At 41.3% G+C, this 20,667-nt stretch overlaps 1 protein-coding gene across 7 annotated transcripts in view; it reads left to right on the forward strand.

The window, feature by feature from the left end:
* Window positions 1-20,667, forward strand: part of LOC119243497 (prolyl 4-hydroxylase subunit alpha-2-like) — a 143,568-nt gene that overhangs the window by 113,228 nt on the left and 9,673 nt on the right. For 4 of the 7 annotated variants that reach the window (XM_054694427.1, XM_054694433.1, XM_054694435.1 and 1 more), the window contains 2 exons: window positions 1,025-1,133; window positions 3,216-3,336. In XM_054694427.1, coding sequence (XP_054550402.1) covers window positions 1,025-1,122 — 98 coding nt within the window. In that variant the 3' untranslated portion in view covers window positions 1,123-1,133; window positions 3,216-3,336. Of the gene's footprint in view, window positions 1-100; window positions 327-421; window positions 533-1,024; window positions 1,134-1,329; window positions 1,345-3,215; window positions 3,337-20,667 lie in introns of those variants that run through there. The other 3 variants (XM_054694431.1, XM_054694428.1, XM_054694429.1) reach the window with 3 other exon arrangements.

Consider the following 20,667-nt stretch of genomic DNA (forward strand, 5'->3'; position numbering starts at 1 on the left):
TTGTGTTTGTCATAGAATTCCATGTCAGAAAAGGATATCAACCATCTGGGGCTCCTTCGCAAACCCCACCATCACTCCATTTCTCACTTTGCCTTATCAGAGAAGAGGCAGACCAGGCCACTTCAGACTTCCACGAAGTCAGGAAGGATGACAGTAGCTTCCAGTAGCTGAAGATGTGGAGATCCCTCTGCCTTCCACTTCTCCTCATCCTCCTTTCCCTTAGCCAGTCAAACTCCTGGCCTTCAGGGATCCGTGGAAGCCAGCTTCAGGCCTGCTTCTACTGGTACATCATCTCTGAAATCCAGAATGACCTGGCCAACACCTCTGTGAGTGGCTGGGGCCACACTGGGCATAGGGCGGGGACAGCGGGGCTCAACCTCAGGCCAGCAGCTCTCACAGGCTGTCTCCCTTCCCTCTGCAGGAATCCGTAGACTTGAATCAGTGGCACGTGCTGAAGGTAAAGGCTCAGCCCTGAGGGCCGCCTGCACAACCCGCCATCCCAGCTGGTGACTGGTCGCTGTCCTGGACTTAGGTGCATTTTGGCCAGGGTCACCTGGATGGTCCCACCTGAGTCTTAACCCTATAACTGACCCTTTAACTACAAATACTTCCTTCAGCCTATTTGCTTCGTGTGGGAATTGAGTAGTAGCTATTTTTCTCCATGAGTGGGAATTCTGAAGTTTTATGTTGGCAAAGCTGGTCTCCTTCCCTTTGGGTTCTTCTCTGGCAATTGATTCATGAAGTTTCCCATTCACCCAGGCCCCTTCCCCTGTCTGCATGGAGCCAGGAGGTGGGGTGGGCCCTGCTTTGGCTGGGCTTGCCTGGAGTGTGCAGGGGACCACTTTCAGGGCCATACCCTTGGGACTGCTGGGTTCTGGGGCAGGACATAGCTGGTGAGGCAGAGTGCTGGGGAAGATGATGGAGGATGCTGATGAAGAACTGTCTAGAAAGGAGTAGGAAAGATAACAAGGCTAGGAGGACAACCCTTCCTCAACCCTACTGCACACACTCTATATCTCTGCAGAACAAAACCCTTCTGACGTCTCATCTGGCTGCCTTCCTGAATTCCTCAGAGAACTTGGTCAATATCTAACTCATCTTCAACCATCAGCAAAAATCTGAAGACACTGGAGGTATGTGGCTGCCAGTGGGCTGTCCTTAGCCTACTCCAGGTCCGAGTGCATGGCCTTGCCTTATACTTTCCCAAACAGGAACAGCATTTTTCACCCCCACTCCCTAGTTCCTCTGCCCTCCCTTGCCACCAAGCCCACCAGAGTTCAGGTCAGGGCTACCACCCAGCACCTCTAATCGATGGCCTCACACTTCTAGTGAGACCCTCATTGCCTACCTGGTTTCCTGGATGGCTGATTGGCCTCTCTTGTCTCTCGGCCATAGGGACTCCTGCAAACCTTGCCCATACCCCCAGCCACATCCCAGGTAAGCTATCACCTGGGATGGTATATCCACTCTCCAGACTGAGCATGCCACCTGCCATGCCCCTGCCACCTTTCTTGTACCTTTCCCAAATTTCTGATTTTTTTGAAGGGAGAAGAACACATTCAAGCTAAAGATTTTAATGAATTCTCAAGGAGGTTGAGTATCTTCCTGGAAAACCTAGCTGATGCCCTTAAGTCCATACTGAACTGCCCTCCTAATATTGCAGTTAATGTTCCACTTTGTCATAGATCTCGACTACTGATGTCTGGTTTCTGAATGGGGCTCCTCAAGTATGGTCTCAGTATTACTAATGACCATGTTTATTTATGTAGCAGCTTATTTATTATGCATCCTATTGTGGAGTTACTTATTTTAATAATGGGGTTCTTCTCAGCCTCTGAGCTGAGCTCAGAGCAGGTGTGGAGCCGTTTTCATTTGTATCTCAGGTTTTAGAAGGGTTCCTGCTCCTCTGGGAAAAATAAATGTTTTATAAATGGTAACTTTGTAAAAGAAAAAAATATCATTTTTTGCCCAGTGTTGCATATCTAGAGAGTTTCTCCATCAAACTTGGGTCTGTGTTACAATTTCCACACTCAGAAGTTAATTTCTTTAATGTGTCCCCTCACGATTTTGTCTGAGTATCTCTAAGGTCAATCCCAAGTGGGCAGACCCTCCTCCTCTCTGTCTTGGTAACCACCATAAGCCCCTTCCCCTTGCTTATGCCTGCCCTCTGTCCCGTGTGCCTCCTAGTACTTTCCTTCCCTGTCCACTTCTCATCATTCCAATGGGCACCGACATCCTGACCCAGACACTATTACCTAAATTCTCACCACAGCAACCAGGCCAAGCCTCTTCCATCCTATTTCCATGGCTATGACGGCAGTCTTTGTGGACACTTCTGCTTACGTCACTCCTGTTATAGTCCCTTCAGTGACTTATGATTAGTCCACTTGTCTTAAGCCCCAGGAGAAACAGTTCCACTTTCTTCCTGAGAAAATCCCTAGTGAGGATCCACAGGACTCCTTCCAGTCCAGGGAACAAGTGGTTCTTGTAATCACAGGCCCAGGATAGTAGGATCCTGGTTTCCCAAAGATCCCTCATTCCTATTCTTTCTTGCCCCTCTGTCTCCTGAGAGCTGTACCCATGGGTCTGCAGGAGAAGAAGGATGTAGCCCACACAACATGGTATGAAATATGTTCTGTTTTTTTTATATTCTAAAGTCCTTCCATTGGACTCAATATAAAACAAATCTAATGCCAGACACTAAGCAAGTGAAGTCTGTCTTTATTCCTAGTGAGCAGTGAACTGGAGGCCATTTTCTTATTCTAAACTACTGCCTCTAGATTAAATAACAGTTTGATGGGATTTTGAGTAGATTTTACCTATTGCTTTGGAAAAAGATAACCAACATCCACCCTTGTGCCTTTCTGAGCCATTAGGACAGAAAGCCCCGGAGCCTTCTGCCCTCCCACATTTGGTGGAGACAAAATGTAGGCACAACACAGAGATATTGCGAGTTCAGTTTTAGACCACCACGATAAAACAAACATCACAATCAATTTAATTATATAATTTTTTTGGTTTCTCAGTGCATGTAAGAGATACATGTAACATCTTAAATCTGCAGGAGTTTAAGATTGAAACATATCCTTGACTATTAAGTGTTAATTTTTTCCACTTACTCCCTTGTGTCCTGGGTCTTACAGATTTGCAATAGACTTTTTCTATTTGGAAATCTTTTCAGATTTCACTACTGACTCACATTCTTGTCATTCCAGTGAAGGTGTTCAGTATTTCATGAGGCTGGACTCAATTTAGGAGACTCATGACTTGGAATGACCATACTTCATTTCTATTCAGATACCTGTATAAACAAGGCCATGCAGTCATCAGCACCAGGTAGGAAGTGGATTTGGAGTCTATGGTGTCCCTCTGGCCTTGGGTAGTAGTAACTGTACTGGTCTCCCTAGTGGTTGTTTTCCTAACTAAAATTGTCCTAGCAATCTATATTTACGTGCCAGTGTTCATAGCAGCTATCTCACTCCATTTGGGCTACTGTAGCAAAATACCTAAACACTTCTCTCTCCATGAATTTGATTACATGAGATACCTCATGTTTGTGGAGTGAAATATTTGTCCTTTAGTCACTGGCGTATTTAACTTAACACAAGTCGTCGAGGTTCATCCAACTTGTAGCACCTATCAGACTGTCTTTCTTGTAATAAACAACAGAAATTTATTTCTCCTAATTCTGGAGTCTAGGAAGTTCAAGAAGCTGACAGATTCAGTGGCTGATTAGAGGACTTAACCTGGTTCATAGGCCACAGCCTTTTCACTGTAAAGTCACATGGAAGAAGAAGCAAGGGAGTTTTCTGGGAGACTCTTTAATTTTTTTTTCATTTTTGTATAGAAGAACTAGGGTGTAGGCCAGAGGTGTGGGGGTGAGAGGATTCACCAGAGACAGACTGGGGAGCAGAACAGGTGGACTGACTAAAATACACTGCTGAGGGGAGAAGTGGGCAAGACATGCTGCACCATATGGGTTAGCTCCCTGGCAGGGGATTGAACTCAGGCCATGGCAGTGATAGCACTGAGACTTAACCCTTAGGCCACCAGGAAGGCCCTCTCTCTCTCTGGGAGACTCTTTAATAAAGGCATTAATCCCATTCATGAAGGATCTGCCCTTATGACCTAATCACCTCTCAGAGGTCTACCTCCAAATCACACTGAGAATTAGATTCCAACGTGTGAAATCAATAATACGAATTTAAAAGGACAGAAACCTTCCATCTGTAGCAGCAGAAGCAGCATTATTCATAACCAAAACATGGAAACAATGTTAAGTGTCATCAATAGATGAATGGATAAACCAAATGTGGAAAATAATTCAGCCTTAAAAAAGACAGTCTGGGCCTCCCTGGTGGTGTAGGTGGTTGAGCGCAGTGCTCTGAAGCTGTCCGCAGCCTCTGCAGTGCTGGTTCAATCCCCGCCTGCCTCGGAACAACCCACATGGTGAGCAGACCTCTCCTGTCTCGCCCGCTGCTCCCCTCAGCAGTGTATGTCGTCAGTCTGCCTGTTCTGTTCCCCGCTCTGTCTCTGGTGAAAACTCTCACCCTCCTGTGCATCTGGACTGTACCCCGGTTCTTGTATAAATGAAAATAAATCTTTAAAAAAAAAAAAAAAGACAGTCTGACACGTGCTACAGGTTGGATGAACCTAGACAACTTCGTGCTAAGTGAAAGAAGCCTGTGACTAAAGGACAAATATTTCACTCCACATACATGAGGTACCTCAAGTAATCAAACTCATGGAGACAGAAAGTAGAATGGTGGTTGCTAAGAGCTGTCAGGAGCGGGGAATGGTGTTAGTGTTTAATGGGTACCGTTTCAGTTTGGGAAGATGACAGAGTTCTGGAGATGGATGCTGGTGATGGTTGCACAACCACGTGAATGTGCTGTATGTCACCGAACTGTAGACGCACAAGTGGAAAAATTGTAAATTTTATGTTTATTTTATTGTAATTTTTTAAAAAGTCTAGCCTGGATGTTTTCTCAGTAAAGCCTTGGATTCTTCCAGAGGTTTCTTATCACCCAGATTTCTCAGTGCAGTGACTGGTCCTTTGGGCACCAATCTCAGGGTCTTCTCTACCCTCATCCCTGGTCCTTCTTCACCCTGTAGCCCTTGGCCCCTTGCTGATCTGGTGAATGCTTCTTTGAGACAGTTCACAGTCACTCCTCTGGGTGACCCTCCCAGCAACTCACTGTCCCAGAGGAAGGTGCCTGTTCTCCTTTATGTGACCCCCCCAACTCCCATTCTGATGTACCTGCAGTTCTCTGTTTATGCGAGCACACATTCCTAGTCCAGAGGTTTCCATGGTGAAGCTACATTAGCTTCCTCCCTGTGCCCTCAGAGGCCTGGGTCAGGAATAGTGCACTAGCCTGAGAGTCTGGAAGAATAGATATTCTGGATTCAGGTATGAGGCAGTCCAGGTAGCAAGCAGGTAGAAGCCTCACATGAAGATAACTCTAGTGACTGGCAACCTATTGTTCACTTCAGGGTCTGGTCCAGCCCCAGGCTCTCCTTGCATAATCATGCTCTCTATATTTGATGTTTGAAAATGTCAGCTAAGTTGATTTAGATCTCCCACGGAATATCCTCAGGGTGGGAGGTATGAAGACTGGTGGAAAAGGGAGTGGTTCTCTTGTCTTGCCTTCTTCATTCTAGAAAGTTTTCTAATTGTCTTTGGTTTTCAAGTATTTGAAGTGCAAGACATCTAATTTTATTATTTACATTGAAGAAGTGGAATATAGAGGAGCAGAGATACAGAAAGGACATAAAATATGTGTGCACAGTTTTACAAATAATTATAAAATAATCATATGTATATAACCAGTGCTCATTGAAAAATATCACGATGCTAAAGGTCCATAATTTTCCCTGAATTTACCCTCTGATCATAACCTCCTCCCCCTTAGAAGTAACCTATTAGTCTGTATTTTATGGTGATCATTTTCCTTGGTTTTCTTTGCAGACTTGTTGACAACCTATGCGTTCCTAAAAACTGTAATTTGGCTTTGTCTGTTTTGAAATGTTAAATGATGGATTTGAGTTAGCTCTAGTTTGTGCTATAGACAGATTTGCTGTGCATATTATCCTGGTGTACATGTACATTTTTTGTTAGACAGACTCAATCCCCATTTCACTCCTTCCTTGTCCCCTCCAAGATATTCACAACTGAATCCCTGGAAACGGAATACATTATCTTACTTTTGCAAAGGTGATGAAATTCGAAATTTCTTTTGAAATGGGTAGATCAGCCTGGCTTATCTAAGGGGACCCAATGGAGTCACAAGGGGGAAAGGAGAGTCAGTAGGGTCAGATAAAACAACAGAAGCATAGGAGTCAGAGAAATTTGAAAATGACCTTGAAAATGAAGAAAGGAACTAAGAGCAAAAGAATGCAGGGAGACTCTAAAGATGTAAAAGTCAAATAAATAGACTCTTCCAGAAATGAGTCCTACCAAATACCTTGATTTTAGGACTTCTCAACTTTAGAATTGTAAAATGATAAACTTATGGTAAGCCACTAAGTTTGTGGTTTATGTATGTATACACAAATACCTAGGAATTGCTGGATCATGGAATATATTCCAGCTAATGAACAATTTCACAAAGTTGTACAATTTGTACTCTTACAAACACTATTTGAGAATTCTTGTTATACATTCTTTTTTTTTTCCAAGTTCTAATTTTTATTTTTTTTTATAATAAATTTTATTTTTATATTCCCCATACAATTGCATCTTGTTATACATTCTTGCCAACATATCAAATTGTCAGGCTTTTCTAAAAGGATCTCATTGTGATTTAAATTTACTTTGTCCTCATTACAGGTGAAGTTGAAAACATTTTCCTATGTTTACTGATCGCTGGGCTTTCCTCTAATGCTAAGTGCCTGTTCAACCTTTGCCTCATTTTCTGTGAAATATTTGCATTTTTTTATTTGTAGGATTAAAAAATATATATTATAGATACTAATGCTCTGTGAATTACATGTTTGGCAAGTTATCTTCTCCAACTCTGTTCCTTATCTTGTCAAGCCATGATATCTTTCTTTTTTTTATTTTGATAAAAAAAAAAGTTTAATAATAGCATGTATACTTTCTGTATACATAGGAGAAAGCCTGTAAGATGGAGTAACTCACCCAAGTGATTTAAAACAGTCTTAAATAACTGCAGCTAATACAAAGGAGGTTTGGGATAGTGGGGAGATACAAGGAAGATCAGTTATTGGAAGTTAGCAAAAAAGGCACAGCAGAATTAGTGCTGCTTTCTCCATTGATAATAGTTAAAGAGATTAGGTCTTCCCAAAAACACGAGGGAGATTCTCTAGCAGACAGATTTTCCTTTACACATGTAAATCTGTCTTATAAAGAGAAACCTCTATCTGACTTTCAGAGCCATGCTTATGAAATAATCCTTTTCTTTTTTTAATTAATATTTTATTTTATATAATTCTTATATCATTTTTCATTTTTGCACAATGTATGCATTATCATTTTGGTTATATTCCCTGTACAATTGCACCCCCCACCCCTTATTTTGACCCTAGTCCTTCCTCTCCTCTTCCCTCCCCCCCACCATGGTGTGTCTCTGGTTTATAGTTGTTTGTTTATTTTGATTTTTTACTTTGTATTAATTAGTCTTTTTCCTGGTCCCTTATTTAGGTTTTCTAAATAAGTCATGATATCTTTCGAGGAACCAAAGTTCTCCATTTTAATGTAGTCAAATCTTTTTTTTTTAATGGATAATGCATTTTCTATCTTGCTTAGGAATTGTTTCTTTTCCTATGAGGTCATGTGATTTTTTTTTTTTTTTTTTTAGTACCACCTAAAAACTCATAGTTTGACTCTTCACATTGGTATCTTTAATTGTTTGGGGATTGTATGAAAGAGGACTCTGGATTGACTGTTTCCATGTTAATACTCATTTGTTCCAGCACCCTTTTTTGAGACTGTCATTTTCTACTGCTTTGCATCTTTGTTATGTTTCAAGTTTTCATATATAGGCAGTGGGTTTCTTTCTGGGCTCCCTAGTCTGTCCCATTTATCTACTTATCTTTCCTTCATTCACTAGCACATTGTCTTAAATATTATAATCTTATAATTCATTTGGATATCTGATAGAGCAAATTCTCCACTTTGTCCTTTTTCTTTAAGTTTGTCTTGGCTATTCTTTATCCTAGTGAATTTTAAATCAACATGTCACCTTCTTCACTACTCCTGCTGTTCCCTCTAAAATGCTGGGACTTTGGCATTGTATTGATTCTATAAATCAATTTAAGTAAAGTGGTATCCTTAAAATGCTGAGACTTACAGTTCATGAACATGGCATATCCATTTTTTTAAAAAATATCTTTCAATAAGATTAAATTTTTCTCAGTAAAGAACTGGTATCTCTTTTGTTTGATTTAGTCTGAAGAACTTGATATTTGGTGTGATATTAAATATGTCATTAAAAATGTATTAATAAATGGGCCTCCCCGGTGGTGCAGCGGGTTTGTTATAGGGCAGCCCGGATACAAAACAGGTTGCCTGACTGTGGGTCCTCACCCGCGCGCTTAAAAGGACTTATCAATACTCTACTGCAGGCACACACGAAAGGTTAATAAAAGGTTTATTTACAAGGGAAGGGCAAATGAGGAAATGTACAACTCAGGGAGAAAAGTGGGAGACAAAGTTTTAAATGCGTCCTACCCGATCCGCCTATCTGGAATCCCAAATGGCACTCTGAGAGCTGGCCACAAGCCAGGAGCTGTGAAGCCAGGAGGCGAGCGAGAGAGCGAGCCCCCCAAGGCCCACGTGTCTGGTTTTTATACCCAACCTGGCTGCTTAACTCCACCCTCAGGTCCCAGCCACCTTCCCTTTGGTGGTGACGGGATTTGTCTTTCCCGATGTCTTGATGGCTTTGGTCTGGAGTGGGGGTGGAGTCCACAAAGCCTACATGGAATTAGCTCAGGACATCCTTTTCCCCTGACAGGTTGAGCTCAGTGCTGTGAAGCTGTCAGCAGCCTCTGCAGCATGGGTTCGATTCCCGGCTGACCAGGGAGATACCCACGTGGCACGGCAGATCTCTCCTGTCTCGCCCGCTGCTCCCCTCAGCAGTGTTTTCAGTCTGTCTGCCTGTTGTGCTCCCCGCTCTGTCTCTGGTGAATTCTCTCACCCTCCCGTGCCTCTGGTCTGTACCCCCATTCTTGTATAAATAAATAAATATTTTAAAGAGTATATTAATAAATGTCTCTCTGCTATAGAAATTTAATTTATTTTATAAGTTATTGATATTAGATCTAATTATCTAACTTATTGACTCTCTTATCATACTAAAACTTTACCTGTAGATTTTTTTTTGATTACAAACACACACGCATACACACACAAACATACATCAGTGAATAGTAATAATTTTGCTTCTATTTTTATTTTTATACTTTTTATTTTACTTTCAGTATTACAGAGACTAGAACATAATATATAATATTGAATAGAAGTAGTGCTATCAGATGTCCTTGTCTTGTTACAGATCTCAAAGGGAAAGATTTCATCATTTTACTAATGACTATGTTATGTTTCCTCTAAGTATTTTTCAGATATCCTTTATGAGGTTAAGGGAGTTCTCTTCCATTCCTGGTTTTGTTGAGTGTTTTATCATGAATGAATGTTGATTTTATCGACATTTTTTCCACATAGATTAAGATGATCATATGAGTTTTCTTGTTTAATCTGTTTTTGTGGTGAGGCACTTTAATTTATTTTCTAATATTAACATAATCTGTATTCCATATAAATCCAATGTGGTTATAATTTATTAGTACCATTTTTATTTATTGCTACCTTGTGTATTTTTTTTTAAAGGATTTTGGCTTACATGTTTATGAGTGAGATTTAGAGGATCATATGTAGTTATTTGTCTGAGACAATCTTAGTTTTACATTTGCTTTTCTGGTATCACTATAAATAGCACTTCCTTTCACACTCAAGTACTCTGGTTTGCATATTAAGGTGTATACTGTGGTGAAAATTACTGTGAGATTCTTTTCTCTGTCCCGTTTTGGTATCACAGCAATGTTTCCCCATCTTATGTTTTATGGAAGAGTTCGTATAAGATTGGAACTGTCTCCTTTGAATATTTGGTAGAATTTACTGTTGAAGTCATTAGGGATCAGAACTGTCTTCTAATCCCATTATTTTATGGATTATAGAATTATTTATATTTTCTACTTCTTGAGTCAATTTTGAGTTTATAATTGTATACTAATCTGTCATTTTTCTTAAATTTAATAGTAAGTGGTTTTTCAAAATTGTTCTAATTTCATAATGTCTGCAGCATCATTGTGATGATCCTGTTATCAATGACTAATTCTTTGTATTTCCTTTATTATTTCACAAGAATTTTATTAATTGCTTTAGTCATCTCAAAAAAAAAAAAAAACAATTTTTGAGCTTTGTTGGTCCTCTCTATTACATGTTCATTTTCTATTTCATTACTGTTTTCTCTCTATTTAATTTCCCCTTACTTTTTCTTTGGATTTATTTTAATGATCTTTGTAAACTTTTGACATGAATGCTTAATGTCTTACTTTTCACTGTTTATTCTTTTCTAAATATATAGTTAAAACTCTAAACTGAAATTTTTTTTAAGATCCATTTTGTTTATGCATACAAGAGCTGGGGTGCAGGCCAAAGGTTGGGGAGAGTGTGAGAGGATTTGCCAGAGACGGGCAGATTGACTGAAATACATTGGTGAGAGGAGCAGCAGGAGAGAACAAAGAGGTCAACTTCCTGGCCAGGGACTCGTGCTATAGTGGCTGCTGATAGCTTTATAGTGCTAGCACTTACCCCCTTGCTAAACTGAAAATATTTTCTGTAAAAGGCCAGATAGTAAATATATGTAGTTTGGCAGATCTTTTAGAACTGCTTAATAATGCCATTGTAGCACAAAAGCAGCAATAGGCAAATTGAATGAAATGAAATGAATGAAAGTGACTGTGTTCCATTAAAACTTTATTTACAAAATTAGGCAGAAGGCTGGATGTTGGCTGAATTTTGCCAATCCTTGTTCTATACTTTGCTCTATGTACTACTTTCTATCAGTATCTCACAAATTTTGATGCATTGTATGATTATATTTTCTAATTTTAATAATATATTTTAACTAACCTATACATAAATTAATATCTTTTCAGCATGCAATCAATATAAAAAATATTGACATTTTACTTTATCTTCTTCACTGTCTTCAGAATATAGTATATATTTTACTCATACAATAATCTTTAGGTTTAGCCACATTTCCAATGCTTAACGTGTGCCTAGAGGCTAGTGTATTAGACATTGTAGAACTAGGTGATGTCACCATTGGAAGTTTATTAAGACTCACTTTATCATCTGGTATGTTGTCAATTTTAAATAATATTGGTTATTATTTGAAAAAAATATCCCTTAGTCATTGGATACAGCATTTTATACAAAATACATATATCAAAATGTCCCTTTGGGCAGATTTTCTCACTGTGCTGTTCAAATCTTTGCATCGCTACTGAATTTTTAGAATTTTGGGTATGTCATTTTGTCAGTAACAAAGTGATATATGAAAATCTGCCACTATGATTATGAATTTTTTTTTTTTTTTAATAGAGGCATGCTTTTATTTATTTATTTGTTTGTTTGTTTTGTTTATACATGCACTGGGTACAGTCAGAAGCACGGGAGGGTGGGAGAATTCACCAGAGCCAGAGCGGGGAGCAGAGCAGGCAGAAGGACCGAAGTACACTGCTGAGGGGAGCAGCAGGCGGCAGGAGAGGTCTGCGCGCCATGTGGGACCCTCCTCCGGTGGCCGGGGAGCAGCCTGGGATCGAACCGGCGCTGCAGAGGCCGCGGGCAGCTTCGCAACCCAGCGCTCAACCGCTGCGCCACCGGGGAGGCCCTGAATTTTTTCAATTATCCTTTTAGTTCTATCAGTTTTCTTCATACATTTCAATGTTATACATGTAACTCTTCAATTGTATCTTCTTTTTTCTTTTTTAAAGATTTATTTATCTTATTCATACAAGAGCTGGGGTACAGGCCAGAGATGTGGGGGGTGAGAGGATTCACTAGAGACAGTGGGAAACAGAACAGCCCAATTGACTGAAGTATACTGCTGAGGGGAGCAGCGGGCAAGGCAGGAGAGGTCTGCTGCCCCATGTGGGTTTCTCTCTGGCCGGCCAGCTGGGGTTAACCCCTTGTGCCACCAGAGAGGCCCCAATTGTATCTCCTTGAACAGTTTATTGTTTTGTTTTTTAAGATTCATTTATTTATACATACAAGAGCTGGGGTACAGGCCAGAGGTGTGGGGGGTGAGATGATTCACCAGAGACAGAGTGGGGAGCAGAACAGGCAGATTGACTGAAGTACACTGCTAAGGGGAGCACTGGGGAGTAAGGAGAGACCTGCTGTGCCATGAGGGTTGGTTCCTGGCTGGGGTGGTGGGGGTGGGGAATCAAACTCGTGCTGCAGAGGCTGAGAACAGCTTCATAGGTTGCGTCTTAACCCCTTGTGCCACCAGGGAGGCCCTTGAACAGTTTATTGTAATATAACTTCTAAAAGGATATTTTTCTTAAATTCTATTTTTTCTTTACATTTGGATGATTTAATTCACATTCTTTTGGTTATTGCTTGCAAGGTATGTCTTTCTTCAGTATTTAACTTTCAACTTCTCTTATGTTTGCGAATGTGCTTCTCATCAACAGCATATAGTTGAGTTTTTTTTAAAGATTTATTTATTTATACAAGAACTAGGGTACGGGCCTCCCCGGTGGCGCAGCGGTTGAGCACTGGGTTGCGAAGCTGCCCGCAGCCTCTGCGGCGCCGGTTCGATCCCCGGCTGCTCCCCGGCCACTGGAGGAGGGTCCCACATGGCGCGCAGACCTCTCCTGCCGCCCGCTGCTCCCCTCAGCAGTGTACTTCGGTCCTTCTGCCTGCTCTGCTCCCCGCTCTGGCTCTGGTGAATTCTCTCACCCTCCCGCGCTTCTGACTGTACCCAGTGCATGTATAAACAAAACAAACAAACAAATAAATAAATAAATAAAGCATGCCTCTATAAAAAAAAAAAAAAAAAAAAAGAACTAGGGTACAGGCCAGAGATGCAGGAGGGTGAGAGGATTCACCAGAGACAGAGCAGGGAGCAGAACAGGCAGATGGAGCAGTGGGTGAGGCAAGAGAGGTCTGCCACACCATATGGAAATTTCCCTGGCCGGCTGGGAATTGAACTCATGCTGCAGAGGATACAGACAGCTTCACAACACTGCATTCAACTTGAACCACTGTGCCACCAGGGAGGCCCTCATATAGTTGAGTTTTGCTTATTAATCCAATTTGACAATCTTGATCTTTTACCTGAAATATTTTGGTTTTAAGTTGAATGTAACTACTACTATATTTTGAGTAAAGTGTATAGTAATTTCCTTTTTCCCTGTCCTTTTTTTTGTTTTGTTTTGTTCTACTGAAACATCTTTTCCTCTCTACTAGTTTGGAAGACCTCTAACTAAACCAGAAAATGTAGTACCTTCTGCACTAAAGTCTGTTACATTCTTCTAGCCAAATTCAAGGAAAGTTCAGGACTTTCGCTCCCCATTCTCCAGGGTTGTTCACTCTTCTTGACTACCCCTACCAGAAACATCCTTTCCACCAGTATAGAGAACCTTTATCAAGTTAGGCGAGAGACCTAGCTCTTAATGATCTTGATTCATTCACTATGTGCCAAATCCCTTCAAAGTTTAGACTTTTGAAATTCAAATCCTTTTCTCTGTGTCCGAGTAAACATATCTCCCTTGATGTACCTTTCCAAAAAATATCAAGCTGACTTCCACTAAGCATGATTCCTAGGTCATAGAACACCCACCTTGGGCCAGTCGCTGAGACAGTAGCTGTGGCTTCTGATGTCAGAAGGAGACAGGAAGCTGTGGCCAAGGCCCCAGCAACATTTGCTCATCTAAAAGGAGAAAGGAAGCATGTGCCAGGAAATACATGCAACAGACACTCCCCAGCCTGGGCCCACGTGGCGTCAGTCCAACAGAATCCTGAGTCTGATACTGTGATGGCAGCTGTGCCCATTTCCTTCCTGATGGCATCACCCCACCGCTAAGCGGTCAAAGAGTTCTCTGGGCACCAAGGAGTTTGAGTCCCAGCAAATGTGGAATTTGTGGCCAAAGTCTTCAGGGTGACTTGAGACCTCCCCCCTGACACTCCTCCACAGGGCCTCTCTGAGTTGGGACTTCCTGACTGCAGCCACAGAGGTTTCTCAGGTCATTTTTCTCCGACGCTTTTTCCATCGTACAGTAGAGAACTGATGTGAACCGCCATCTGGAGCATGTCTCTGAAAACCTCCTGGATTCTCCCTAACACTGTCTTATCTGCCTCCACACCCCCGCTCTACCCTGTGGCCTAGTGGAGAACTCTTGTTTTCCACTGCAGCGGTCCATTGCAGTGGCTAAGCAACTCACATTAGCAGGGCCTCCAGGATCTTCTACAACAGTCCCCAGCTTGGCTGGAATTCACACTCTGTCCAAAGGCAATGTTAGGTCCTAGGATATAGCAATGAACAAGATGGGCCTGCCATCAAAGACTTCCAGGAGAGGAAGCAAGATAGACAATAAAGAAGAGAATGCATGCACAAACAGGATCATTTTATTACTAAAATAAATGAAATAAGGGCTCATGATAGAGTTTGACTGGGTGGGCACCTCAGCAAAGCTTCCCTGAGGAGGAGACATCCAAACTCAGACCTGAGATAGAGAGGCAACCATAGAAGAATGGGGGTTCAAAGAAGTCATGTCAAGGCCTTTAGAGGGTAGACAGGGAGTTTTTGAGGAAGAAAAGGCCAGCTTCGTTGTGGAGGACACAGTGGGAGAGGATGAGTCAGAGAGGTAGGCAGGCTAGCTACCTTATTGGTCTGATAAGGACTCTGGATTGTGTTCCAAGTTGGAAGATGTTAAAGTAGGTTATGGACATAATCTAAATTATTGATAGATTGTTAAAGTTTAGTCTTGTTGCTGTGACAGAGCAGGTCAGCAAAAGGACTAGAGTAGGAGTGAGTGGATTCTCCATATATTTTGAAAGTAGAACTGAAAGACATTGACAGACAGGATATGAGATGTGAAAGTATGAAAGTCAAAAATGAAGGATGTTGGGCCTCCATGTTGGCGCAGCGGATGAGCGCAGTGTTGTGAAGCTGCCCGCGGCCTCTGCAGCATAGGTTCAATTCCCCGCCGGCTACCCGCATGGCACAGCAGACCTCTCTTGTCTCGCCCATTTCTCCCCTCAGCAGTGTATTTCGTCCATCTGCCTGTTCTGCTCCCCGCTCTGTCTCTGGTAAATTCTCTCACCCTCCTGCGCTTCTGGCCCATACCCCAGTTCTTGTATAAATAAATAAATCTTAAAAAAAAAAGAATGAAGGGCGTTGACTGAACCACTGAATGGACTGGGAAGCTATGGACTGAAATGAGGAAGATTGCAGAAAAGACGCTGATCGAGATAGTGGGAATACAAGAGTTCTGTTTACTGTTACATGTATCACAATGCTCCAGCTGACAAGTAACAGAAAGTACAAATAACACTGACCCTAGTTTTGACTCTGATACTGAAATGTTCAGAATGTAAGCATGGTTTTATGCCCTTGAGGATGAGCAGGGGTAAGGCTCTTGGGCCTCTTTGGAAAAGACATTTGGCTTAGATTTGACTGGATTGAATGTCACCGGGGTGTTTGGTGGGAGAGTCAGAGCCTCTCACTCCACAACTCAGGGTGTGGAAAAGGATCTTGGTCACTCATGGCCAGACACTAGAAGGAGTTAAAGTGATAATATTTGATGAATTGGAATAAGTGATCAAATGATGTGTCCAAAAAAAAAAAAACAAAACAAAACAAAAAACAAGTTTGGAAGAATTGAATCAAGCCAAGTGACAATCTGTTCTGGTTGCTTAGGAGATGCCTGGGCCTCAGCCATGCCTGAGAATGAGAGGACACTGACTCATGGGAAAGACGATGTAATCAGGATCTGTGTGATTTTGTGGAGGAGGATATTAAAGAAAGACCTATAAGATGTTCCTTTGCCTGGAGTTTTCTTACCTCCTACTATTCATCCTGTGTTATTGCAATCCCATACCCACTCTGTGGATGGGTCTTTCCCAGTGCCACCTCACCTGCATTCCAGAGCAGCCAGCCCACCTCCATCCAGCCTGTCTTGTCTATAGCCATGGAAAATGTATTTACAAAACCAGATCCCATGATGTTGAAAAGCCACCTATTTACATCTGCATTCTTTTAAAAAAAGATAACATTTTTTGTTTTCCTTTTTAAATACTAATAGGATATATATTCATTACAAAAAAATTGGAAAACATGGGAAAGTACCCAATAGTACCAAAAAATCACCTCAGTCTCAAACTCAGGCAATCACTTATTTTTGACACATGTGTGGCCTTCTAATGCCTTCCAGTTACATCTTTTTTTCCCCCTTTGGGCCCACACCTTACATTCCAGATTATAAATTTCATAAGAGAAGGTAAACTTCCATGAGAGCAATTTTATCTGCTTGGTTCACTGCTATTTACTGGCATATGGAACTCATTTAATAAATATTTGTGATTTATTATAAGAATGGATTTCGTAGCCTGTTTTCACTTAATGCAGTGTAATCATTATCTGGCACTAGAATGTATTCTTTTATGTCATTATTTTTCATGGCCGCCTATTATTTTGCTCTATGTGTACACAATCATTTATTTTTCTAACCCATTATTATTAGATATTAAAGCTGTTTCAAATTTTTATACTCTAGGTAACATCATACTGAACATTTTTGAGTATTCAGATGTAGCTATTTATGCACACCACTTTCTTAAGATAAATTCCTAGAAGTGGAATTCCTGGATCAAATATACTTAAAATTTCTATACATATGCCAAATTGCCCTTCCACCTCCAACAGTCTCATCTAAATGCTTTCCAGTGGAACTTTTTTTTTTTAAAGATTTATTTATGCATATAAGAACTGGGGTAAAGCCAGACGTATGGGGGGGTGAGAGGATTCACCAGAGACAGAGTGGGGAACAGAACAGGCAGACTGACCAAAGTACACTGCTGAGGGGAGCAGTGGGCGAGTCAGGAGAGGTCTGCTTCGCCATGTGGGTTGTTCCCTGGCCGGGGATCGAACTCATGCTGCAGTGCTCTAGATAGCTTTATAGGCTGCATCTTAGCCACTTGTGCCACCAAGGAGGCCCTCCAGTGGAACTTTTTACCATGTTTTAAACTCTGATTGATCAAAAAGATGTACCATATTTTAAGTGAAATTTTCTTTAATACTTGTGGGATTGAGTAATTTTTATATTTTATAATTCCTTTCCTTTTTTTTCCTTTTCTTTATTGCTCAGTCATCTTCTTGCCCCTTATTCTTTCAGGTTATATTTTTCCTATTTGAATTCTAAGATTTCCTATTGTGGTAGTTGGCAAAATTTTTAAATTTCATATAGTATTTTTTATTTAATATTTGGGTTGCTCTGTTTCTAAACAGGCTCAGGTTGTATGTTATTCATGATGTTCTTTCTTGTGGCATTTAATTTTTAGTGTTCTTCTCCCTTCAAAAATACCTCTAAGCCAGCATTATACAAGTAGATTATTTATTTATTTATTTATTTATTTTTTATAGAGGCATGTTTGTTTATTTATTTATTTATTTATTTATTTATTTTATTTGTTTGTTTTGTTCATACATGCACTGGGTACAGTCAGAAGCGCGGGAGGGTGAGAGAATTCACCAGAGCCAGAGTGGGGAGCAGAGCAGGCAGAGGGACTGAAGTACACTGCTGAGGGGAGCAGCGGGTGGCAGGAGAGATCTGCGCACCATGTGGGACCCTCCTCCGGTGGCCGGGGAGCAGCCGGGGATCGAACCGGCGCCGCAGAGGCCGCGGGCAGCCTCGCAACCCAGCGCTCAACCGCTGCCCCACCGGGGAGGCCCTACAAGTAGATTATTTAAATTAAATATAAATCTATTTTGATAAGTAAAAAAATGAGATTTCATTAAATACAAAGCTTACTTTAGGGAGATTGACAGCTTTGTCATATCTACAATTTAAAAATTGTAGTATTTTAATCGAAGAATGTAGTTCATTATTTCAGTCATCAAAATCTTCTTTTATGTCTTTTTATCAGGTTGTCTTATTCTTCAGCAAGGTCCTGTCTATAGCATAAGTTTATTCCCAGTTACTTCTGTATTGTTGCTGTTATGAATGAATTTTTTTCCTGTGTATTTTCTGTTGTAGTTATTGTCACATCTAATGAATATTCAGCCACCTTACACATGCTTCTATTAAGTACACAACTTTTTGATTGCTTTTGTTGGAGTTTTTGCCCTCTAGGTACATCACTTCCATCTTTCTCTCTTCCATTCACATATGAGTGCAGAACTGCCGACTAAGTGTGAGTTCAGATTAGTAGGAGAGCAGATCAGCATGTACTTCTGTCCTCAGAGGAATATGAGTGACTTTCCCCCATTGGTGACATTTCTGCTTGCCTTAGATGAGTCTGATCTGAAACCATAGTTGTCCAGGGTAGAGACAGAGACTACACAATCAAGGAACCATGGAAACAGGTCTCGTGGGAGGAGTAAAGTCATACAAAGCAAAGAGCACATGGAGGAATCTATGGCTAATATGGCAGGCGGTTCGGCAGACCCAGGCTCTGAGCACTTGGGACTGGCTGGAGACCCTGAACTTCTTGCTCTGGCTCTTCTTGTTCCTGTCCTTGAGGAATATGGTAATGAAAATGGAAGAGCCCCAAAAGGAGGAGAGACTACAAGTGTATATGCTGTATGACAGGGTTCATGGAAAGGGGCCAAAGCGGGATACCTAGAGAAAGGCCCAGTCTGCCCTTTGTGCCCAATGGTCAAGTGCCATTGTCTTTCCCCTCACTGCCCAAGGAAATTTTTCCTGATCCTTTTTGAAGGCACAAATTAGAGGTCCACCTTCTCTGCTCCCAGAAGGCCCAGGGACTCTGGTACAAAAGGTAATACTTTAGGGTAAACTTTCTAACTTTTCACCAGGACAGCTCCTGTAGGTGTTTACATCTGCTTTATGATTTAACTTTCATCCTGAAGTTCTACGGTATCGAACATTGTCTCTAGAATGCCAGATGGCTGAGAGCCAGCATAGTGGAGGACGTGACAGGTGCCTCACGTCTCCTGGATGGAGAGTGCAGCCCTGTGGGTTTCAGGCTGACTCTCCATGGGTGTGAGTAGTCAGTTATCTCCCTCACTTCTCACCCACAGTTCTTGGGAATTCACCTGTGAAACTGTCCTTTCTTCATCATGGTATCTTCTTTATAAGAAATTTGTGTTTGGTTGTGTAGATGACCAAAGTATATTCCTCTCACATATTTGGTCTTCATCCATGGTTCCTGGCTCACAACTCCCAAAAGACTTGGAATTTCCTATGTATTGAGAACGTTAAATGTGTCTCTTGTTATATTAATGAAGGCAACTTTTAGAATACACCTGAAGAGGGGACCTGGTGTCAAGGCAACCAGTCTGAATAGAGGGCAGGACTGAATGTCTCAAGCCTTGAGGGGAGAGGGTCTAGAGTTTAATTTCAATTGCCATTGGTCAGTGACTAAGCCAATCATGCTTATGAAGCTCCATAAAAACCCACAGGAGGGGGGGTGGTTCAGAGAGATTTTATGTTGGGAAGTGTGTGGAGATTTGGGGAGAGTGGCATACCCAGAGAAGACCTGGAAGCTCCCTGCTCTTTCCCCATACCTTGCCCTATGCATCTTTTCCATCTGGCTGTTGTTCAGTTAATATCCTTTGTAGCAAACCAGAGATCTAGTAAGTAAATATAAATAGGTTTCCTGAGTTCTGTAGCTTTTCTAGCAAAATCTGAGAGGGCCCTGGCAACCTCTAATTTGTAGCCTGATGGTCAGAAGCACAGGGTATATCTGCCTGGGCTTGTGACTGGCATATGAAGTGGAGGGTGGTCTTGGGAGACTGAGTCCTTAACCTATGGTATCTGGTTGTTCTCTAAGTGGAAACTGTCAGAATTGAATTGAATTCTCAGATATCCTGCTAGTATCTAAGAATTGCTTATTGGTATAAGGAAGCCTCTCTACATTGGAATCAGTTCCAAGAACACTAAACACTTGGCCCAGAATGTCCATCATAGATGTTTTACCTTTTCTTTGTGTGGGAGCTTTCATTCTGCAGAGTAAAAATATTTTTTTGAAATTACTTTGAGTGGGATTGAAGTTGTACAGTACATTGGTAGTTCAAATTGGTATTTTGGGTGGATTCCCTGCTACTGTGTCATCACTGAGAGCTCACGGTTGGCCATTGTGTTTCTATAAATGCAGGGGATAGTCTTTTTCCTTTCACCTGGGGTTTGCCCCCACATAAACCACAGTGACGCTATAATAACTTTAGGCATCACAGCAAAGATTGTGGTTACTGGGGTTATGCTTGTAATCTTTTCCCACTAGAAAGTGTATTTGCTCTTGAATTCAAAAATTCCTCTTTCCCAGACATTAACTTTTCCTTTTTTTCTTTTTTACATAAGAAATCCTCTGTTCCTAATTTAAAGAGATTTTATTGAAAAACACTGTTGAATTGCTGAGATTCTTCTGTACATATTTTTGCCAGTTTTCCTGTTAGT

Source organism: Talpa occidentalis, unplaced genomic scaffold (genome assembly GCF_014898055.3).
Source record: "Talpa occidentalis isolate TD23 unplaced genomic scaffold, MPIMG_talOcc4v2.1 talOcc4.13, whole genome shotgun sequence".
NCBI classification, from domain to species: Eukaryota; Metazoa; Chordata; class Mammalia; order Eulipotyphla; family Talpidae; genus Talpa; species Talpa occidentalis.